The following is a 21,263-nucleotide window of genomic DNA, read 5'->3' as shown; positions in this document are numbered from 1 at the left end:
GTTCGCTACGCTCACTCACCTTTTGGTTGCAAATTAACTGTTGTCATAAATGTAAAAGAAATAATAGTGCTGCACCCTGTTGGTAATCCTTGTAACTTTAATGCTATTGAACATCATATAACAGAACCAACTTGTTTAATTGAAACAGCTGTTAAGATTCAATAATTCCATTTCTCATAAGGTTAACATGGGAAACTCCAGAGCCACTGGGGCGGAGCCCGAAAGAGTTTTTGAAATAAGAATATGCCTATATGTTAATCGGGAATGTGAGCTATCATCATGCCAAATTTCAGCCCAATCCGACCAGTATTTTTCGCGTTCACTTGTCACAAACATACATCCATACATCCATACATCCAAACTTTCTCATTTATAATATTAGTAGGATATCTAAATACAGTATTTTCTTTAATAGCTTCATTCACTACTTTGCCCTTGTTTCGATAGCAAATTTAGCATTATAAAACAATAACTAGCCCTTCCCCATTTTATCGTAGACGTATACGATAATTTAACATATTCCTCACAGCATTCTCGTGTTTGTACCATAATCCTAGTCCTTTGATCTGGTAACGGAGGAGTGAGTAAAGAGGATCTGGAGGTGAATGAACGACGAGACGTACGCACGTGGACACGAGAGACACGCACACACACACACACGCAGACCACTCAGGGGGTCCACAAGCTCCACGCCATTTGTCACAAGGAAATAAATGAAATCATCAGATGATGCATGACCGGGGGTTAGAGGTTAATCAAATGTTATGGGAAACAATCCCTAGGAGTTGAATGACAACTAGGTAGTGGGTCACGACTATAAATTCTCCAATTCATTTAACATACTTGATTTTTACAAATATAATTTGATTTTATAACACCTAACTAGGAAACTTAGCTGCTGGACGTTTGACAGAACGAATAATATTGTTGTAGGTAACAGTTTTCTGAATCTATAATGGTGGCACTGCTTTTATCACGATTTGCGGCTCTACTCTTTGTAAAATGAAAATCACCATCTTGCAAATTGTAAAGACGTAATTATGATTTTCTAGTAGATTATCGCTGAAGTATAGGCCTAGTCTTTTATATTCCTAAAAATAATATAGGCTAAAGCGTTTACTCATAATTCGTCTATTTCAATATGAATTAAACAAGAAAAATTATCGAAGTTACGTATAGCTTGATCGAAGTACAGATAGCTTTGTTCGTGACAGACTCATGCCATGGTATGCCAAGGCTCTCTGAGCAAAAAACCTTCCTGATAAAGTAATTGGATATACCTTATTTGTGGCATATAGGTTCTTGCTAGTATAATTTAATTTGGATTCTGAAAGTTATTTGTTCACCCTTTTAGCGATCTTTATTAAATTTAGCCTTCGAAATTTATATAGTAGTTATTAATATTTATGACCATTACGTGTCCACACCGTTTCACAACATTAAAGTATAACAAGTCACATTACGTTATGCATTGATCTTATAATTATTTAAATTCAATCATGGAATAAAGATACCACCAACAACAGTACAATAGTTTTTGTATTGTTTTGTATCTTTACTGAGGTCTCTCATTCTATATGTTATGGTGCAGTGGACTACTAACCTAAAACACAACTACTTTTTTAAAACCAGTATTATTTCAAAGCTTTAAAGTAAAGTTGACCTATTTAACTTAGATAGCTTTTTCAAATCTTCAGTGAATATTTTAGTGGTGTTTAGTGTTTTCCATGTAACAGCTATTCCATACAGATGGGATCCAAAGTCAATGGCTTCACATAAACTAAAGTATAGCACTACTCGCCTTTGGCTCGCTGGGGGCTCCGCCCCCAGGCCCCCTTTTTTTGGTAGGGGGTAAGTAGAAATGGGCCATGGCGCAAGACCTGCAGTTGAGCCAAATTTCAGATCTTTAGCTATTCTAGAAGTGGGTAAAATTGATTTAGACCGATGCACCTGTAGGAATAACATTGGGGGGATTCTATATTTCGTGGGGGAGGGAGTTATATTTGTAAAATGTCACTTTTCGGAAAGGGCGCAAGATCTACAATCATGCAAAATTTCAGATATCCAGTTAATCTAGAAATGTGTAAACGTGATTTAGGCTTATGCACCTGTAAGAATAACATTGGGGGGATTTAATATTTGGGGGGGGGGGGGGTTGTAAATACGATAGGGGGATAAAACCTTAAGTAAACCAGAGTAAATCTATAGCATGAACGGACCATGAGAACGGGGACTTATGGTGGTTTTTATGGGGTAAATGTTTTCTCCATAAGAATAACATGGGGCTCGTAAAAACTTTCAAATGTTGACATTAAACCTAAGTTTTGGGGGTTAAGGAGTAAAGTTACGAAAAAACACGTATCGTGTAAAATTTAAACTAAAGTAAGGAGAATAATAATATTTGCAAAAAGGAATGATTTAAGTATGAAAAAATAGCGAAAACCGGTAAAAAGTTGAAAGAAATTTACCAAATTTTGAAAGTAGGGAGTTTTTTGAACCCGAAAGAGTGCGATTTTCGGAAAACACCTAAGAGGGTTTTGTAGAAAATTTAATTCCTGTTCCTGGATATTCTTTCAAATCTTTTCTAGCTCTTACTGTTTTCAAGCTAAATCCGTTTGAAAAAAACGTGTTTTATCGTTTTCAGAGGTCCGCCATTTTGGATTTTTGGCGGGGTTAAAATTTGAAAATGGGGCTTTTGCAAAGTTTACCGTTAATATAAGATCCCCTACAACAATAATACCAAGTTTCAAGTCTCTAGCACGTTTCTAAACGGTTCAGATGAGCACACCAAAGTCGACCACTTTCAATATTATTCTCCATAAGAATAACATGGGGCTTGTAAAAGTGGTAAAAAACCTTCAAATTTTGAGATTAAAATTAAGTTTTGGGGGTCAAGGAGTAAAGTTACCTAAAAACATGTAATGAGTAAAATTTAAAGTAAAGTAAGGATAATACAAAGCAATAATAATTTTCAAAAAAAAAAATATTTAAGTATGAAAACATGGCGAAAACCGGTAAAAATTTAATAAAAATTTACCAAATTTTGAAAGTAGGGCGTTTTTTGAAGCTGAAGGAGTGCGATTTTTGGAAAACGCCGAAAAGGGTTTTATATAAAATTTAATTCCTGTTCCTGGATATACTTTCAAATCTTTTCTATTTCTTACCGTTTTCGGGCTATATCCCTTTGAAAAAAACGTGTTTTGTCGTTTTCAGAGGTCCGCCATTTTGGATTTTTGGGGGGGTTAAAATTTGAAAATGGGACTTTTGCAAATTCCACCGGTATTTTAAGACCTCTCACTACAATACTACGCAAATTTGAAGTCTCTTCCACGTTTCTAAACCGTTCATATGAGCTCACCAAATTTGGCCACTTTTAATGTTATTCCCCATAAGAATAACATGGGGGGGAAATTCAAGATTACGGGGGGGTTAAAATTTGAAAATGTCACTTTTTGGAATTTTATGGGTGGTTTGGGCACTAGACCTACAACCACCGAAAATTTCAAGTCTCTAGCTCATCAAGAAGTGGTCTAGAATTTGTATACCTGAGTGAGTAACAATTGCGGCTGTATAGTATTTAGACTCGCCTTGTGCTCGCTGGGGGCTCCGCCCCCAGGCCCCCTTTTAATAGTAGCCGTGATGAGAAATTGTCACGGGGGACAGGATGTTGTCCGGAAACATTTTTGCTTTTTGCGTAAAAGACGTAGTGATAACTTGGCAGTTGCGAAGTATTCCATAGGGGGGTTGTTTAGTGCAAACCAAACCAGTCTTGGCATGTTAGAGTCTCGATGTAGGGCCGGTGCTATGATGAATTAAATTTGCTAAGTCACAACCTCTAACACTTTCTTCACATCAATAAGCATCGATATAAAGTCTTAGGAGTAAAAGTGAGGTAAAATAATATTTTAAAAAAATTTAAGCCCCCTTCGGGGGCGGGGGGTTGGTAAAAATTATCGACATGAAGAATGGACCCCTTGCGCAGTAAAAATCACCAAAAATAGGGGAAAAAGGTAAAATTTCAGGTTTAAACACGAATTTGGGGTGGAGATGGGAAAAAAACTAAACTAAACGCATGGCTCAATCATATCCTGGTTGAAGTTCATTCGCTACGCTCACTCACCTTTAGGTTGGAGCTCGTTCGCTGCGCTCACTTGCCATCAGGTTAGCTCGTTCGCTGCGCTCACTTGCCTTCAGGTTAGTTCGTTCGCTACGCTCACTCACTTTTAGGTTGGAGCTCGTTCGCTGCGCTCACTTGCCTTCAGGTTAGCTCGTTCGCTACGCTCACTCACTTTTAGGTTGGAGCTCGTTCGCTGCGCTCACTTGCCTTCAGGTTAGCTCGTTCGCTACGCTCACTCACCTTTAGGTTGGAGCTCGTTCGCTGCGCTCACTTGCCTTCAAGTTAGCTCGTTCGCTACGCTCACTCACCTTTAGGTTAGGGCTCGTTCGCTGCGCTCACTTGCCTCCAGGTTAGCTCGTTCGCTACGCTCACTCACCTTTTGGTTGCAAATTAGCTATTGTCATAAATTTAAAAAAATAATAGTGCTGCACCCTGTTGCTAATGGTAAAATTTTATTAATAGGGATGAAAGAGGGGGGGTGTTAGAATGGGATTGGTCTAAATATCCATAATTCACCTACTTACATTTAGATCTCGTTTGCGTGTAGGTATAAGCATGTTAATTTTCTATAAGGAATACGTTAAAAAAGCGTTAAAAACTACCTTTTTGAATGAAAACCCGCCATTTTTAATTTTTTAGTACGTTGAAATTATAGAAGGTCACTCAAGGAACTTTCTTTTCAACGTTAAGACCATAAAAAGTACAAATATATGTACGAAAAGTCGTTTTATAAATTAAAAACACTTAAAAAATCAAGAGTTTTTAAAATTTTTGGAAGTAAGGCGTTTTTTTAAGGTGAAGGAGTCAGATTTTCGATATGACCCCTACTCTGACAAAAGTGTCTTGTAGAAAATTTAATTCTGAACCTACGATTTTCCCTCAAATCGTTTCTAGCTCTTACCGTTTTCGAGCTACAGCAGTTTAAAAAAAACGTGTTTTTCCCAAAAACTAGGGTTTTAAGGGATTTCTTTTGGTGGGTTTCGGTTGGAAAAAACTAAATTTTGGGACTTTCTGGGTGGTTTGGTACCCAGACAAACCATCAGAAAAAATTTCAGCTCCGTAGCTACTCTAGAAGTGACAAAAATGTTTTTTCTGTCGCCAAACGCCCATATTTCACCTACTCACGATTACTTCTAGTTTGCTTGTCGTTGCATGTTAATTCTCCATAAGAAATACGTTAAAAAACGATCTTTTTTATTGAAAATCCGGCATTTTGAATTTTTTTTCGTAGGTTAAAATTATAGAAGGGCACTCTAGGGACATTCCTTTCAACGTTGGGAGCATTAAAAGTAGAAATATATGTGCGAAAAGTCGTTTTAAAAATTAAAAACACTTAAAAAAAATCAAGAATTTTTACAATTTTTGGAAGTAGAGCGTTTTTTGAAGGTGAAGGAGTGCGAATTTCGATATGACGCCTTCTATGAGAAAACTGTCTTGTAGAAAATTTAATTGCGAACCTACGATTTTTCCTCAAATCGATTCTAGCTCTTACGGTTTTCAAGCTACAGCAGTTTTAAAAAAACATGTTTTTCCCAAAAAAGGGCGTTTTTAATGGAATTTTTTTGGGGGGGTTGCATTTTGAAAATGTAACTTTTTGGCATTTTCCTGGTGGTCTGGGACCCATACGGACCTCCACCGAAAATTTCAGCTCCCTAGCTACTCTAGAAGTGCCCAATCTTTTGTATACCTGATCAGTCAGTGAGTCAGTTACACATGCGGTTGTATATAATATGGAAACACTCCCCTGATCCCCATAATATTACGAAGCATAACTTGAGCCATAAACTTATCCATTAATTGAGCCGGATCCTCATGGCTGGGGCTGGCTTCTTGCCAGGTCTTGTGTTAAACTTTGACTATTGTTGTATGCTAACTGTGTATCTTTGACCCACTTATTGGGAAACTTAAATTATCTGCATCTTACTATAGGGACAGTCGTAGCAAGATGGCAGAGGAAAATAGAAACTTTTAAAAATCATGTAATGAGCACAAAGTGAAATTATGTGCGATGTGACGAACAAAGAAATCAGATATTTGTGTTAACGTCAATGGAAGTTTGTACATTTTTTGTCAATTTAAAGGAACAGAAATAACTAACCTTGGTCTTGTTACTATCTAAAGTGGACCTTTTGTTATATGGCATCATAAATTGATGGCCCAATGGCAATGTCATCTGGGTCCAGAATTGATCTTGCTTGGAATCTAACCAGTAACCTTCAGATTTGAAGGCGAGCGCGATATCCACCATCACTCAACTAAAACAAAAACAAAACAACGATCGCACACGATTTGTTTCTAGTTTTTAAAATGTCTGGTAAAATATTCTAAAATGGCGGCGTGATTCTGCAGATAATTACTCTAATATCATTAATAACCTTTTATAGTAAACCTATTAACATATCAGCACCCCATCCTCCAGGGTAAGGTTTTCTTTCCTGCGAAAAAGTTTTCATAAAATACCAAAGATTTTAAGAGCAAGTCACGTTATATATCTGCGTAGTTGGCTTGTGGATTACCCAATTACATGAGGTTATATTGTACCTTTGATCAAATAGTCAACGATTATAATCACCATGGGATGAATTCTAAGGCTTGAGATGTAATTAAATTACCCTATTTGATCGTTTTAAGAACTTAATTTATCGAAACGATTTTTTACAAAGCGTGTTTGGTAAACTGAAAAAATACATGAGTCACATCTTGCTATGGCCTTCGTCTCAGACATCAATTTATTGGTTGTATTATCTACTGTAGTTTTATGGAGACCTATTAGAGATTTTAATGCGCAACGTTTATGTTAAAAACAATAAAGCTGTTGTAATTGTTGTTGTCATGACAGGGCTGTAAGATAAGTTAAGACAAAGTGTAAAGCTGAATGTAAGTAGTTAAGAATGAAATTGAAAGTGAAATTGTCTGCGTGTTACTGATTAACAACAATTATATCTTTAGCCCGAAGTATCATTATAAAAAACTCAACGATAATATTACAGTTTGGTCAGGTTTCGAACCATCTTAAAGCTACTGACCTTTCTCAGGGTCGAACTAGTCACCTCCTGACCATACATACTAAACGAGCATCATCTACTCAGCTACTCGCATATATCGTGTATACATCTGCAGTCAAATATGTAACCTTTGACTATAATCTATAGTCAATGGTTCCTATTACGTAGCCAGCTGGACAGTTCCAGCAGTGTAAGTAGTAGGGCAAGTAGGTATTCCACAGTCAATGGTTCCTTTTATGTATCCAGCTGGACAGTTCCAGCAGTGTAAGTAGTAGGACAAGTAGGTATTCCACAGTCAATGGTTCCTATTATGTATCTAGCTGGACAGTTCCAGCAGTGTAAGTAGTAGGCCAAGTAGGTATTCCACAGTCAATGGTTCCCATTATGTGTCCAGCTGGACAGTTCCAGCAGTGTAAGTAGTAGGACAAGTAGGTATTCCACAGTCAATGGTTCCCATTATGTGTCCAGCTGGACAGTTCCAGCAGTGTAAGTAGTAGGACAAGTAGGTATTCCACAGTCAATGGTTCCCATTATGTGTCCAGCTGGACAGTTCCAGCAGTGTAAGTAGTAGGACAAGTAGGTATTCCACAGTCAATGGTTCACATTATGTGTCCAGCTGGACAGTTCCAGCAGTGTAAGTAGTAGGGCAAGTAGGTATTCCACAGTCAATGGTTCCCATTATGTGTCCAGCTGGACAGTTCCAGCAGTGTAAGTAGTAGGAAAAGTAGGTATTCCACAGTCAATGGTTCACATTATGTGTCCAGCTGGACAGTTCCAGCAGTGTAAGTAGTAGGGCAAGTAGGTATTCCACAGTCAATGGTTCCCATTATGTGTCCAGCTGGACAGTTCCAGCAGTGTAAGTAGTAGGCCAAGTAGGTATTCCACAGTCAATGGTTCCCATTATGTGTCCAGCTGGACAGTTCCAGCAGTGTAAGTAGTAGGACAAGTAGGTATTCCACAGTCAATGGTTCCCATTATGTGTCCAGCTGGACAGTTCCAGCAGTGTAAGTAGTAGGACAAGTAGGTATTCCACAGTCAATGGTTCCCATTATGTGTCCAGCTGGACAGTTCCAGCAGTGTAAGTAGTAGGACAAGTAGGTATTCCACAGTCAATGGTTCCCATTATGTGTCCAGCTGGACAGTTCCAGCAGTGTAAGTAGTAGGACAAGTAGGTATTCCACAGTCAATGGTTCCCATTATGTGTCCAGCTGGACAGTTCCAGCAGTATAAGTAGTAGGACAAGTAGGTATTCCACAGTCAATGGTTCCCATTATGTGTCCAGCTGGACAGTTCCAGCAGTGTAAGTAGTAGGACAAGTAGGTATTCCACAGTCAATGGTTCCCATTATGTATCTAGCTGGACAGTTCCAGCAGTGTAAGTAGTAGGACAAGTAGGTATTCCACAGTCAATGGTTCCCATTATGTGTCCAGCTGGACAGTTCCAGCAGTGTAAGTAGTAGGGCAAGTAGGTATTCCACAGTCAATGGTTCCCATTATGTATCCAGCTGAACAGTTCCAGCAGTGTAAGTAGTAGGACAAGTAGGTATTCCACAGTCAATGGTTCCCATTATGTGTCCAGCTGGACAGTTCCAGCAGTGTAAGTAGTAGGACAAGTAGGTATTCCACAGTCAATGGTTCCCATTATGTATCTAGCTGGACAGTTCCAGCAGTGTAAGTAGTAGGGCAAGTAGGTATTCCACAGCTAATGGTTCCTATTATGTATCTAGCTGGACAGTTCCAGCAGTGTAAGTAGTAGGGCAAGTAGGTATTCCACAGCTAATGGTTCCTATTATGTATCTAGCTGGACAGTTCCAGCAGTGTAAGTAGTAGGAAAAGTAGGTATTCCACAGTCAATGGTTCCCATTATGTATCCAGCTGGACAGTTCCAGCAGTGTAAGTAGTAGGACAAGTAGGTATTCCACAGTCAATGGTTCACATTATGTGTCCAGCTGGACAGTTCCAGCAGTATAAGTAGTAGGACAAGTAGGTATTCCACAGTCAATGGTTCACATTATGTGTCCAGCTGGACAGTTCCAGCAGTATAAGTAGTAGGACAAGTAGGTATTCCACAGTCAATGGTTCACATTATGTGTCCAGCTGGACAGTTCCAGCAGTGTAAGTAGTAGGACAAGTAGGTATTCCACAGTCAATGGTTCACATTATGTGTCCAGCTGGACAGTTCCAGCAGTGTAAGTAGTAGGACAAGTAGGTATTCCACAGTCAATGGTTCCCATTATGTATCCAGCTGGACAGTTCCAGCAGTATAAGTAGTAGGACAAGTAGGTATTCCACAGTCAATGGTTCACATTATGTGTCCAGCTGGACAGTTCCAGCAGTATAAGTAGTAGGACAAGTAGGTATTCCACAGTCAATGGTTCACATTATGTGTCCAGCTGGACAGTTCCAGCAGTGTAAGTAGTAGGACAAGTAGGTATTCCACAGTCAATGGTTCACATTATGTGTCCAGCTGGACAGTTCCAGCAGTGTAAGTAGTAGGACAAGTAGGTATTCCAGTCAATGGTTCCCATAATGTATCCAGCTGGACAGTTCCAGCAGTGTAAGTAGATATTCCACTCTCTCCTCTAAGCTTCTCTGAGGCTATTTTTATTTTTCTGACACATTGAGAAACAGCTTGGCAAACGACTCTTTCGCCGTGTTGTACTATTATTATAGTCTTGATATTGGGGTTAGTAACACGTGCATGAAATCCCAACAGCAAACTACCCTGTTAGTAATTATTTAACTAGATGAAAATAACTACAATAATGCACATCAATGTTTAGTTTACCTAGCTTTGAACTGAATGTATAGATACGAGAAACGCGTAAAAAAACTAATAAGAAACTTGATCAAACCCTGCCACACTTGGCTTGCAGATCTTTTAAAAATATGAGTAACTGTACGATCGTTACCGCAGCTTTATCAAACATTTAATCTGATTTGTGTCAATCATTTGAGTGATAGAAAACGTAAAAGTCTTTGAAACATAGTTATCGGTATCATTCGTTAAACTTTCCGTGGAAATCATCTACAGTAGTAACATAACTATCCTACGCTATTGTAGATATGAAAGCCCCGGGAGCCCCAAGGGGTTTAAAAATGAGAAAATGAGACAAAAATCTTTATTATGACTACATTTAACTTCCGGTTCCGACATTTAACTAGATATCGCACAACTGTACCGTAGTGTAAAATGTACTCTCTGGTAACGAGATTTCATAAACTAATTTAGTTTTAAGTAAAAGATCTAGATGTGTTCTCGAGTGATTTTAAGCTAAACCAACGAACCAGACGTGTGTTGATGTAAAGTGTGATGTATTTGATAATACGATATGGTTCTCACGTGAAGGGGATCCTCTAAAGAAGGAAAACCTCAAAGCAGAAGATCCCTTCCCAGAAGTTTAGCATAAATCGATAAGGCCAATATCTTTTGTTTTACGTTTTCCTTAGACATAAATTAGAAGTAGCTTTGTACCTTAGGCTGTAAGTTACAAGTATTTTAGTTTGAAGGTTGTAATGTATCTAGGCCTATAATGTACTGTTGCATATTATAGAATTTCTGTATGTGTGTTCTGCATTTTGTCGAGCAATGACTTGAGAAACCACCACTGAATGTTTGTTTTACTTTGGCTGACACTTGCAAACAAATCATCAATCGTACCAAGAATCACGGTTACTGTATTTCCGTTTCGTCATCGATCTAGCACTACGACCTTGGGCTTTCAAGATTCTTAGTGCCGATAAAATAAAAATGTGTTGCAACTACTGTTCTATGAACAATGACGAACAAACTATACAATAAATCTTTATTTATCTTTTAGATTTTCTTATAACAGCATTTATCAAACCAGATGTATTATTTGGCAAGCATTAGCTTATTACCGTAACATATAGGTCGGTGTTCCATAGCAACACACTCTGGAGGTTACATTCTTCCTTAGATTAGTTTGTCTTTTCTATTTCTGTTAAAGTTATGTCTTTTATTATAGGTTGCGTTATGTTAAATAATACTATGCGTTATGTCCACAAAGTTAATGATATACAACATACTCACATGTCTCTGAGCTTAAAGAATATTGTAGATGCATACAGTAAATGTGGACATCAACACAAGACGTACACATTTACAGTTAATCTATGTTTATTAACACACATATCAGCCTTAGGCAAATACAGTACGAGAGACAAGCTTTGAGTCATTGAGTCGTTCGCGAAAGGTGGACCGGAACCTAGGGAGCCGAGACGAGGTTAAGTATGCGATTATTATGATACTATATACGAGGAAGTGAGTGAGCCAAGGCCCGGGTCGCAAGGCTAATGCTCTTGTGCAAAAGTGCTTTAAACTGCATGGACTGTACAGTTACAGTGTATAATAGAATGTTGGATTTAAGAAACTAGAGTATACTTAACACTGTACTGTACTGTGTCAGACTGTGTCTACCTTGCACTCTACCGTACTCAGAACATTCTCAGTCAACGAGTCAACTAACAACCTCGTCTCTTGAGAAAACGCCAACACAACAAACTAAACCGTGTTTTAGGTTGGTTGAACTGCCATGATTATTGCAATAACAAAGTTATGAGCTATCGAACCTAAAACCATTGACTATTGGATATTAATAGTCAAAGCTAAAACGCTTTATTCGCACAATGAGTTTTTAGGTTAGTAAAAAAATGTCGTATAGCTACATAAACATAGCTGTCGAACTTAACATTTCTTCGGTGACACAATGAGTTTTGATGTTAGTTTCACCGTTATGTTGCCAGTAGAAATAAAGCGGACTGTCTGTTGTACTTGTACAGTGCAAAACACTTTCTTATTGACACAATTTGATTATAGGTTAGTTAAAACGTTGGGTGGCTTCAGAAACAAAGTTGTTCAACTGCTTTGAGTGAACTACTTCATCACGATCATATCATTGTAGCTTGAAGCTTACCTTTATCACTACAGCTTTAATCAGAACTAGCTGGTTTACGTATCACGAAAAAGAAACATGAATTGATTATGGTTTTAGATTACATTCTAAAGAATTGGATTTTTTAGTTCTATGTAATTATTTCTGGTAAAATCCTTATTTGTATATGAATTAACTACTATCAAACGAGCAGTGTATGACTTGTACAGGTACACATCTTCATGCTTCATTTGTGGAACTAGAATGTTGACCAAGGGAAACAAAACTAGCCTCGAAGTTACTTCATTTGCGTTGCATAGAGCTACCCTACTTCTATATATCTCAAAAAACGTCGTACCTCGCAGCTTACTTTTGTCACCACCCATTTACAAAAGTAAACTCCAATTTTGTAAAGTTGCATAAGTAATATGGCTGGGGTTGCAAACATGGTAACATGTCTTATGTTTACTCAGCATGTTTAGGTAATAGATTTGACAAATTTAATTCCAAATACTTCTGTAACAGTCACTCTATCAACGAATTACAGTCACATCCGGCACAAACAAAGAGAACGAAGCTGCAATAGCTGTAATGTATCGTGACACATTTGCTAATTACACCAACACAACTTGTGTGTTCATTAAAAACGACTCATCTACACGGAAATAACAAAAATGGAAGTTTACATTCACGGTTTAGTACGAAATTAACTTTAGTCAAATCGCGAATAAAACGAGTTTATTAAAAATTTTCCGAGTCGCCGAAAAGCTGTACGTGTCACGGTAGCCCTACGAAATTTTGCTGGCGTGTGTTTGTTTCATTTACGTTTTCATAAACCACCAATAATTTAATATTTTCCTAGCATCAGATTCAAAAACAATATTAGTTAGATGCGTCTGTTTGGCCATTATAGGGCCATGTGCGTAGTGCCATATTGTTACTTCTGTGAATCTACGTTATATTCACCATTCACCCATAAGTGAAACCGTATAATCAGTGATGGTAATATAGATTTCTAAAGTCGATTCAGTTGACATTTTGTATATGTGGCAATGACCCGGTTCCCAAGGAAACGTAGAAGTAGACCAGCAAACTAATCCTAGGCCTACTGAGTTTTCGGTCATAACATCGAAGCAAACAAAAAAAAAACTTATGAAAAAGCCTTGTTCTTTTTATAGGCCTATTCTCGAATTCGAAGGTTTTTTCAGCAACCTTTGCACACGTCTAGCAGCTGTTGATTTCCGTGACAAACCAAACCAGACCAATCAAAGAAACGTGATGATGAACAAACAAAACTAACCAATATTTCTTCAAAGCTAAGATCCTTCCTTGTTTTTATTCACTGTACTGTAAATACAAGCAATATAATCAGCAAATCAGCTGCATAGAATCAACTTGCAACCACAACACGCCGTTTTCTTTCACATTGATAACGGCGTGGGATTTTAGGATGAGGTTATCACGTGGGTTATCATGACTTCCGTAATTGTAATTGTTTAGGAAATGTAATTGTTTTAAAACAAAGGTTAATTAGCACTGTAAAGTAATTAGCACGTCAGTTATCATTCCCTTATTAAGTTAAATATACTATGCGAGTAGGCCTTTTGTAAATAAAAATATTAAAGACGACACTGTTAGAAAACTTAGAAAAGTAAATCTTTTAGTTGTATAAATAATAAATAATCTCTTGATACGCATTTTACGTGTTATTAAATTAACGGAAAGTAAATAAAAATACGTCTAATAACACTTAAAACATATATTTCCATTTATAATAACTCACAAGACGGTATATATATATATATATATATATAAGTCTTTTTATATTTACCCTCTTGTGAGTTACCATTTTAAGTGTAAATATATGTTTTAAGTGTTAGCCTTGCACGAGATGCACTGTAGCCTTTTTAAATGTCTTAAAGTAAAAAAATCTTCAAGCGTTTCCTGTTACTAAATAGACACCTCTTTTGAATGTTTAAGGGCAAATCTGAAGGAATTTCCTGACTAATCATCGGTAGCCTACTACAGACCGAAGATGAACACAAAACTAGAGACGTGGAGGCAGGTGCGGGTTTGTTTTGACGAGGGTCGAGTAAAAGAAGGATGAGAGTATAAAACCAGTTTCACAGATGGTCTTCCCAATCGGTCAGTTCACAGAACACCTGACTGAAGGCGGGGACACACTTGTCATACACCCTTCCGATCCGACTCCGATCCGATTTGCGGGAATCAAGTAGGATCGGTGCGGGATCGGAAGGGGTGAACACACATGTCATACACACTTCCGATCCATCACCGATTTCCTGCACCAGGTCGATTGTCCTTCCAAAACTCGTCAGTTGTTAGCTACGTGCAGAAGGTGAAACATGTTCAAAAACTTTGGACTTCGGGATTTAGCCATGATGGCGGTTTGTTTAGATGAAGAGGAAAGTCAGACATCTCTGGAGGACAGTGGGAAACGGAGAATTTGGGTCCATTCTGCATGGAAGGAAAGATCCTCAGAAGGAGAGTTTTCCACGATCATGCCTCATCTGTTGGACGACGAGACGAAATTTTACCAATATTTTCGAATGTCAAAGTCAACGTTCGACCAGTTGGAGCTCGAACTTAGAGAAACAATAACCAAGCAAGACTCGTACTTCAGACAACCGATCAGTCCTACACAGCGTTTGGCTGTTTTTTTGAGGTAAGTAAGGTGGTTTACTTAAGTGCCTATCTTATATAATAAACACTTTGGTTTTTATCGCTCGAGTTCGTTTGGCTCTTCTAGCCGTCCAATTTTCATTATAGAGGTCTTATTGAAGGTATGCACGCACAGATTTCACACCAAACATCGACTTATTTATATTAAACCATCACTCTTAAAACCTTAAGAATAAAGGGTGATTTTAAAAACCAAATTTGAAGGTAACACAATAATTAAACATTGGAAGGAAAACATGAAAAAATTTATTTTTTTGCCTTGAAATTTACATACCTAATCGTTGTAAACTTGCCTTGAAATTTATATAATACATGTAAACTAAGAAATCTTATAAAGTTTTTTATATTAAAAAATGTCTGTAAGAGAATAAACACAATTTATGTCTTGTTGTACAAAGAAAGAGAAAATACGAAAAGAAATCTTTTTGACTTGAATTTAAATAATAGATGTAAACTTATATAATACATGTAAACTAAGAAATCTTACAAATGTTGTTATATTAATAAATGTCTTAATAAATGAGAATAAACACGATTTTTTTTATGTCTTGTAAAAAGAAAGAGAAAATACGAAAAAAATTCTTTTTGACTTGAAGTTAAATAATAGATGTAAACTTATATAATAGATGTAAACTGAGAAATCTTATAAATGTTGTTATATTAAAAAATGTCTTAATAAATGAGAATAAACACGATTTATGTCTTGTAAAAAGAAAGAGAAAATACGAAAAAAAATCTTTTTGACTTAAAAGTTACATAATAGATGTAAACTTATATACTATATGTAAACTGAGAAATCTTACAAGGTTATTATATCAATAAATGTCTGTAAGTGAATACAGAGGATTTCTTTCTTGATCTTCGGAGATGTTCGGTTGGTTTGATCCAGTGGGAACCTGATTTTGATACAAATTCCTCTCCATCCACGGTCCACCTACGTGCGAAGGTGTTGAACTAGCGGATGCCTCGTCTGATGATAAATAGGTCAAGGCGGTTCTTCGTTCATTGTTGATACGAAGCTGCTCCAGTTCGCACTCCTGTACTATATTAAAAATCTTCCCTTTCGCTGAGATTTGGAGAGCGGGATCCAGAGCTTTTAGGGATGGAGCGATTCCTGCTAAAAACGCATCAACAGGATGTTTTTCAGCAGATTGTTGACTGGGGTTTTCAGCTTCTTTTTCGGCCAATATATACGCCATCAGCTGAGATGACGCAGACTGTTGAGTTTTTAATTGTATGTTGGGGTGCTTCCTTTTACGATTTGGAAGTGCATTTTTCTTTACAACTGAAGGTCGACTGGCTGGAGTTGTGGGTGGGGGTGCTTGTAAGGGTTCTTGGATTTCGGATTCATCTGCGTAGCCACCATCTAGTGTTTGCTGTGTTTCCTGCATGTCCTCGGGGAAATTCGGCAGTTGTGAATCGTCATTAGTTGTAGACAAATCGCCCTCTTCATCTGGGACGTTACTTAATGTTTTGCGGTCACCGATGAAAGGAATCAAGAATTCGAGCATGGATTCGTACTTGTACTTGGCTTTAGATGTTGCCGCCTGACCAGATTTTGTTTTAGTTTTTTGTCGAGATCTTCGAAGGCTGTCTCGAATGCCATTCCATTTTTTCTTGCACTCTTCCTCTTGACCTGAAAAAATTTAAAGATAGTAGCTCAATAGTAGTTATAATTAAAAATACATTGCAGTCCTTAATTTATTGTGATTAATGTTATCATTAATATAATGTTTTCCTTTCAGGTTTCTAGCTACGGGAGATACATTTAAGACAATATCCTTCAGCTACAGGTTGGGAAGAAGTACAGTTGCTTCTATCGTTCATCATACGAGCCAAGCAGTTATTGAGGTTCTTTTGAACAAAGTTATGCCAGTTCCCGATGAGGACAAGTGGAATGAAATAGCAGCCGAATTTTGGGACAGGTGGCAGTTTCCCAATTGCATCGGTGCAATGGATGGTAAGCATGTGAAGATACAAGCACCAAAGTCGTCGGGAAGTCTTTACTGGAACTACAAGAAAACGTACTCCATTGTTCTTCTAGCACTAGCTGATCCGTGCTACAATTTTATTTTTGTTGACGTGGGGAGCTACGGAAGGAACGCAGACAGTGGTGTATTTTCGAAATCCAATTTCGGGAAAAAAATGCTCCGAAATGAACTAAATATCCCAGGGAACAAGTGTCTTCCAGGTACAAACACTGAACTTCCAATGGTTGTAGTGGCCGATGAGGCTTTCCCTCTCACAAACAACATCATGAGACCCTATCCTGGGAAGAATTTGACGAAAGAACAAAGAATCTTCAACTACCGATTGAGTAGGGCTAGGAGGATATCCGAAAATGTGTTCGGCATTTTAGTGCAAAAATTCCGTATGTTCCTCAGGCCTCTCCAGGGAAATCCTGATAACATAACGAGAATTATTCTCGCAGCGTGCATTTTGCACAACTTTATTCGAAATCACGAAGGCTGGAAAGTGCCAGAACTCACTCAAGGTACTGATGACACAACTCCAGGAGAGAGATCTCGTCTTCAGAGCTTCCCTCGTCGACGAGGAAGGGAAAACCACGAAGCCTTTGATGTGAGGGAACAGTTTAAAGAATTCTTCAATTCCCCGGACGGTAGTGTGGAGTGGCAAGAACGAGTTCTCATGATGTAATTTGAATTGATTTACATTCTTATTTTGCAATTGTTTTGGTTTATACTAACAGCTATGTAAATCATTTCTTTATTTGAAATACAGAAATTTGTTTACTCAATTCCTAGTTATATTTATCGTATCACGCTTTTAACCCTCTATCTAGCATTTATAAATGTTATACTGGCAGGTCACTCCTTACTTTTTATACTAACATTACTTCAGAGCCGTATATTTAATGTTCTATTAACCAAAGGATATACAATTATTTTATACTTCCTTTCTACAGGACATTACAGGAAACAATTTTACACTATTGATGGATTTAAAAAAAAATCACAACTGTTCTATTGTAAAAAAAAGAAAAAAAAAATTATTTATAAATAAAAAAGTTTTTTAAAACAAAACGTTTCCAAACGCACTAAAAAGTAGAAAATAATTTATAAATATATGGAGAGTATAAATACTTGTAGGATTTGAAACGAAAAACGTTGGGTGTATGCAATAGATAATTTACAATTACCTTCATCTATTGAACTAATGTATAATTAACAATTGCATGCACCCAACGTTTTTCGTTTTAAATCCTACAAGTATTTATACTGTCAACATATTTATAAGTTATTTTCTACTTTTTAGTTTGTAATGTGTGTGGATGTTAAATCTATTTCAAGCATCTATATTAGGTGAAGACAGAGGCATGTGGGAAATCTTAGGTTTATATGAGTTTATTTTCATATAATTATGTATTAGATTGAATGTATGGCCTACCTACTAACCATTAAAAATACAAAATATTGATTGGTTAGAAATCTAAGATATAAAACGTATTAAATAATAATGTTTTATTTAAAATAAATAAAAGTAAAAATAATCATATTTACAATTAATTATTTATATGAAAGGTGCATTTCATTTGCATGAAAAACTTGAGACTACATGAAATTAAAGATAAAAATAAATGAAATCTAGTATAAGAAAAAGATTTTCTCCAATGTTTTAATTTGTATTTTATGAATTTATTAACTACTAAAAAACAAGAACATCAACGTTTTTAGCGGGTAACAATCTAAAAAATTCACAAATTTTGGGAAAAACTATTTTAATGAATTTCAACAATACATGGTAAACAAATAAATGAAGGTAAAAAGTGTTTTTTTACCATTCAACTCGATCAAATTTGTCGGGACCACGTAAAGTTGGCAGTTGGTGGCAGCCAATCACAAGACAAGGCTAGGGCGACGTTGCCACATCGCCCGTTGACAACACTAATTAAAATATACTAAGCAATATTTTCAAATCAGCTGTCATTATTAGATTTGGCAACACCGTACCGTTCTTAATAATTAATTCAAAACCATATGGTAAATAGGCTCCTCCCTCAACTGCAAACTTACGTGGTCCCGACTGGTTTACACGTTTAAATAGAATTTAATCAAATTCAAAACATTTGCTCGAGTTATATAGTGCTACCAAAACTGAAAACAATTAGAAATCGCATAAGCACAGACCGAATGAAACATTAAACAGCTAGGAGAACAAGTGATTCAAGTGAACTAAAAAAACAACATTTGTTCCTGTAGACAGTGAAGTTAACTACGCAGTGGCCAGTGATGCAACACATTTCTTTACCAAACTAAATTTACCACGCCACATGTGTGCCATGCCTATTTACCAGGTTAAGGTTTATTTTTAAAATGTCCCTAAACTAAATTAGGTCTTACCTTCGACATTTAATTCCTTTGCCACTCTTTTCCAGATCTGTTCTTTGTGTTCCGCGTTCCGGTACAGCTCCGTGGACTGGTCGTACAACACTGGATGCTTGCGCACTTCCTCGATCAGCTCCTCTGCTTTTACAGAGCTCATTTTGAGCAAAATAGAAGTTTAAACACAATAAAAATAAAAATTTGTACAAGCAACTAGTCTAGAAACAACCCGTCCTGCATCCGACAAACAAATAGACTGCAGTGTCGGTGCGTGATCGGAACCAAAATCGGAGTAGGATCGGAGTATGACATGACGCGTGTCGGAGAGGTGTGAACAACCGCGTTCAATGTTATGTACCATTTCCCTGTCCGACAGTCGTACCGCAGTATGATCGGAGTCGGATCGGAAGGGTGTATGACAAGTGTGTCCCCGCCTTGAGACCTGCATCTTCCCGAGACATGGACCCCTGGAGTGCGGCACGATGGGGAGCTCCTTTGTTTACATTATTGTCTGATCACTTGAGTATGAGACCAAGGCCAGAGTCGCTTGCCCTTGGGACAGCCCAGGGTGTTTACATTGAGACCTGGAGGGGGAGTGATATTGGTCCACATTGATCACTGAAGAGCAGTCTTGTTTTCCTTATGTGGAACTCGTTATTCTGGTTTGACACAATACCGTAGCTAGAGCTGTTAGTATATGTGGTATAATTATTGATTTCACTTTATATAAACCAATATACATGTATAATAACTATAAGAATTTGATTTATCCACAATCCAGTACTGGTACAGTAGATAGAAATTGGTTATCGTTTTGGAGTAAGCATATATTGTGACATCCCTTGAGATAAATCACGTTTGTCGTTAACCACCCAATCCAAACCATCACGATAATCTTACACAATCTTTAATATATTGTATATTGTATTGTCACTTGGTACTTACGTTTTGCCCTGAGTGTCAACTTCATCTTCTCCAGCACGCTGGAGTCTCGGTCATTGTAGACGATGATCCCGGAGGCGTTGCTGGCGTAAGCATTATCCACTTTCACTTGGAAGTTGCAGCCACCTCTTTTCACGAGCGCGATCCAGGACTCCTTGGGAAGCTGACCGGAGCCGGCGGTGCTCCGGAACGGGAGGGTACATCCGGAGTTGTCCGCTCCGGACCGGACGTGGACTAGGACTCCGGAGGACACTCCGATATAGGACTCACCGAATTTACCGATCTCCGTCTTCTCCCGGACGGTCCTGCCCGTGACGGGATCGACGAAGGTGATGTTGAGGTAGGCTGTGGTGTAGTAGGCATCCCCTTCGTCGTGGTGATGGAAGGACGAAGACACTCCTGCACTGGGTGCCCAGTCACCGGAGGACATGGAATACGTCGCAGAGGACAAACATAAAAATACAAGCACTACGCGAACTGACATATTCACAGGAGATAAAACACATAAATACAACTACTAGGTATACACATGGGGAACACTCTAGCGAGAACGGGCCCTGTCACCTCCAGGTCTACAGGCGACCCTCAAGCGTCTACGGTCATCTACGGACTGGAATCTGGGAGTATACGACTGACCGCTTTTGTAAGTGTAGGCGGTAATTCGATTTGTCCCGAGAAACCGCATAAATGAAGTCTTTCGATGTGCTATATTTATCCTGTCACGTGTGGAACGGATAAACAATCACAGCGTCAGACGACGGACGCGGAGCTAGACTGAAGCGAACTGCAACTGAGTGAACAGCTGTTCTGGTAACGATCGCCCCCTCCACCTCCCCCTTCCGATCCCACCACCGCCGCGCGGCGAATGTCAAAACAAAACACAGCGGCGCGGCGTCTGACACTTCCGTGATTAGTAGCAGACTTTCAGTCTCCGTGCTAAACAATCGTCCCTGGCTGTTCGTTGATTCAATACGGGACCTTTCTTTAAAACAAACCATCTCAATTCAATTCAGCTTTGAAAATAAAATAATCATTGCTAATATAGGCCTACGTACGAATTCTTTGATTGGAATCGATTAGGGCCTAAGTTTGATTAATGACACTCTAAAGCCTAATTCTACGTGATATTTTATACCGATCTTTAATTTTAACTATTAACTTATCAATAAACAAAACAATAGCTGTTAGACAAGAAGAAATATTAAGATTAAAACTTAACAGTTGATAACAGAAAGATATGAGGTAATTTGGGCTAAAGT

At 37.9% G+C, this 21,263-nt stretch overlaps 3 protein-coding genes across 10 annotated transcripts in view; 1 reads left to right on the top strand and 2 right to left on the bottom strand.

Annotated features, from left to right (window-relative positions):
• Window positions 1-20,793, bottom strand: part of LOC128985639 (E3 ubiquitin-protein ligase goliath-like) — a 99,202-nt gene extending 78,409 nt beyond the window's left edge. For all 8 annotated transcript variants that reach the window (XM_054405369.1, XM_054405370.1, XM_054405372.1 and 5 more), the window contains exon 1: window positions 20,008-20,793. In XM_054405369.1, the coding sequence (XP_054261344.1) occupies window positions 20,008-20,488 (481 nt within the window). In that variant the 5' untranslated portion in view covers window positions 20,489-20,793. The remainder of the gene's footprint in view (window positions 1-20,007) is intronic.
• LOC128985642 (uncharacterized) lies at window positions 14,303-17,398 on the top strand. Its single transcript, XM_054405379.1, has 2 exons — window positions 14,303-14,702; window positions 16,465-17,398. The coding sequence occupies exons 1-2, from the start codon at window positions 14,383-14,385 to the stop codon at window positions 17,375-17,377; spliced, it is 1,233 nt and encodes a 410-aa protein (XP_054261354.1). The 5' UTR covers window positions 14,303-14,382; the 3' UTR covers window positions 17,378-17,398.
• On the bottom strand, window positions 15,398-19,479 carry LOC128985643 (uncharacterized). The gene is made up of 2 exons (XM_054405380.1): window positions 19,081-19,479; window positions 15,398-16,355 (listed from the first exon to the last, which is right to left on the bottom strand). Exons 1-2 carry the CDS (start codon window positions 19,220-19,222, stop codon window positions 15,535-15,537), a joined length of 963 nt encoding a protein of 320 aa, XP_054261355.1. The 5' UTR covers window positions 19,223-19,479; the 3' UTR covers window positions 15,398-15,534.
• Window positions 20,794-21,263: the final 470 nt, after the last annotated feature.

This window comes from Macrosteles quadrilineatus, unplaced genomic scaffold (assembly GCF_028750875.1).
Source record: "Macrosteles quadrilineatus isolate MER2022 unplaced genomic scaffold, UCM_ALF_1.0 Scaffold_2__2_contigs__length_208266976, whole genome shotgun sequence".
Taxonomy (NCBI): domain Eukaryota; kingdom Metazoa; phylum Arthropoda; class Insecta; order Hemiptera; family Cicadellidae; genus Macrosteles; species Macrosteles quadrilineatus.
This window is presented reverse-complemented; position numbering and strand designations above follow the sequence as displayed.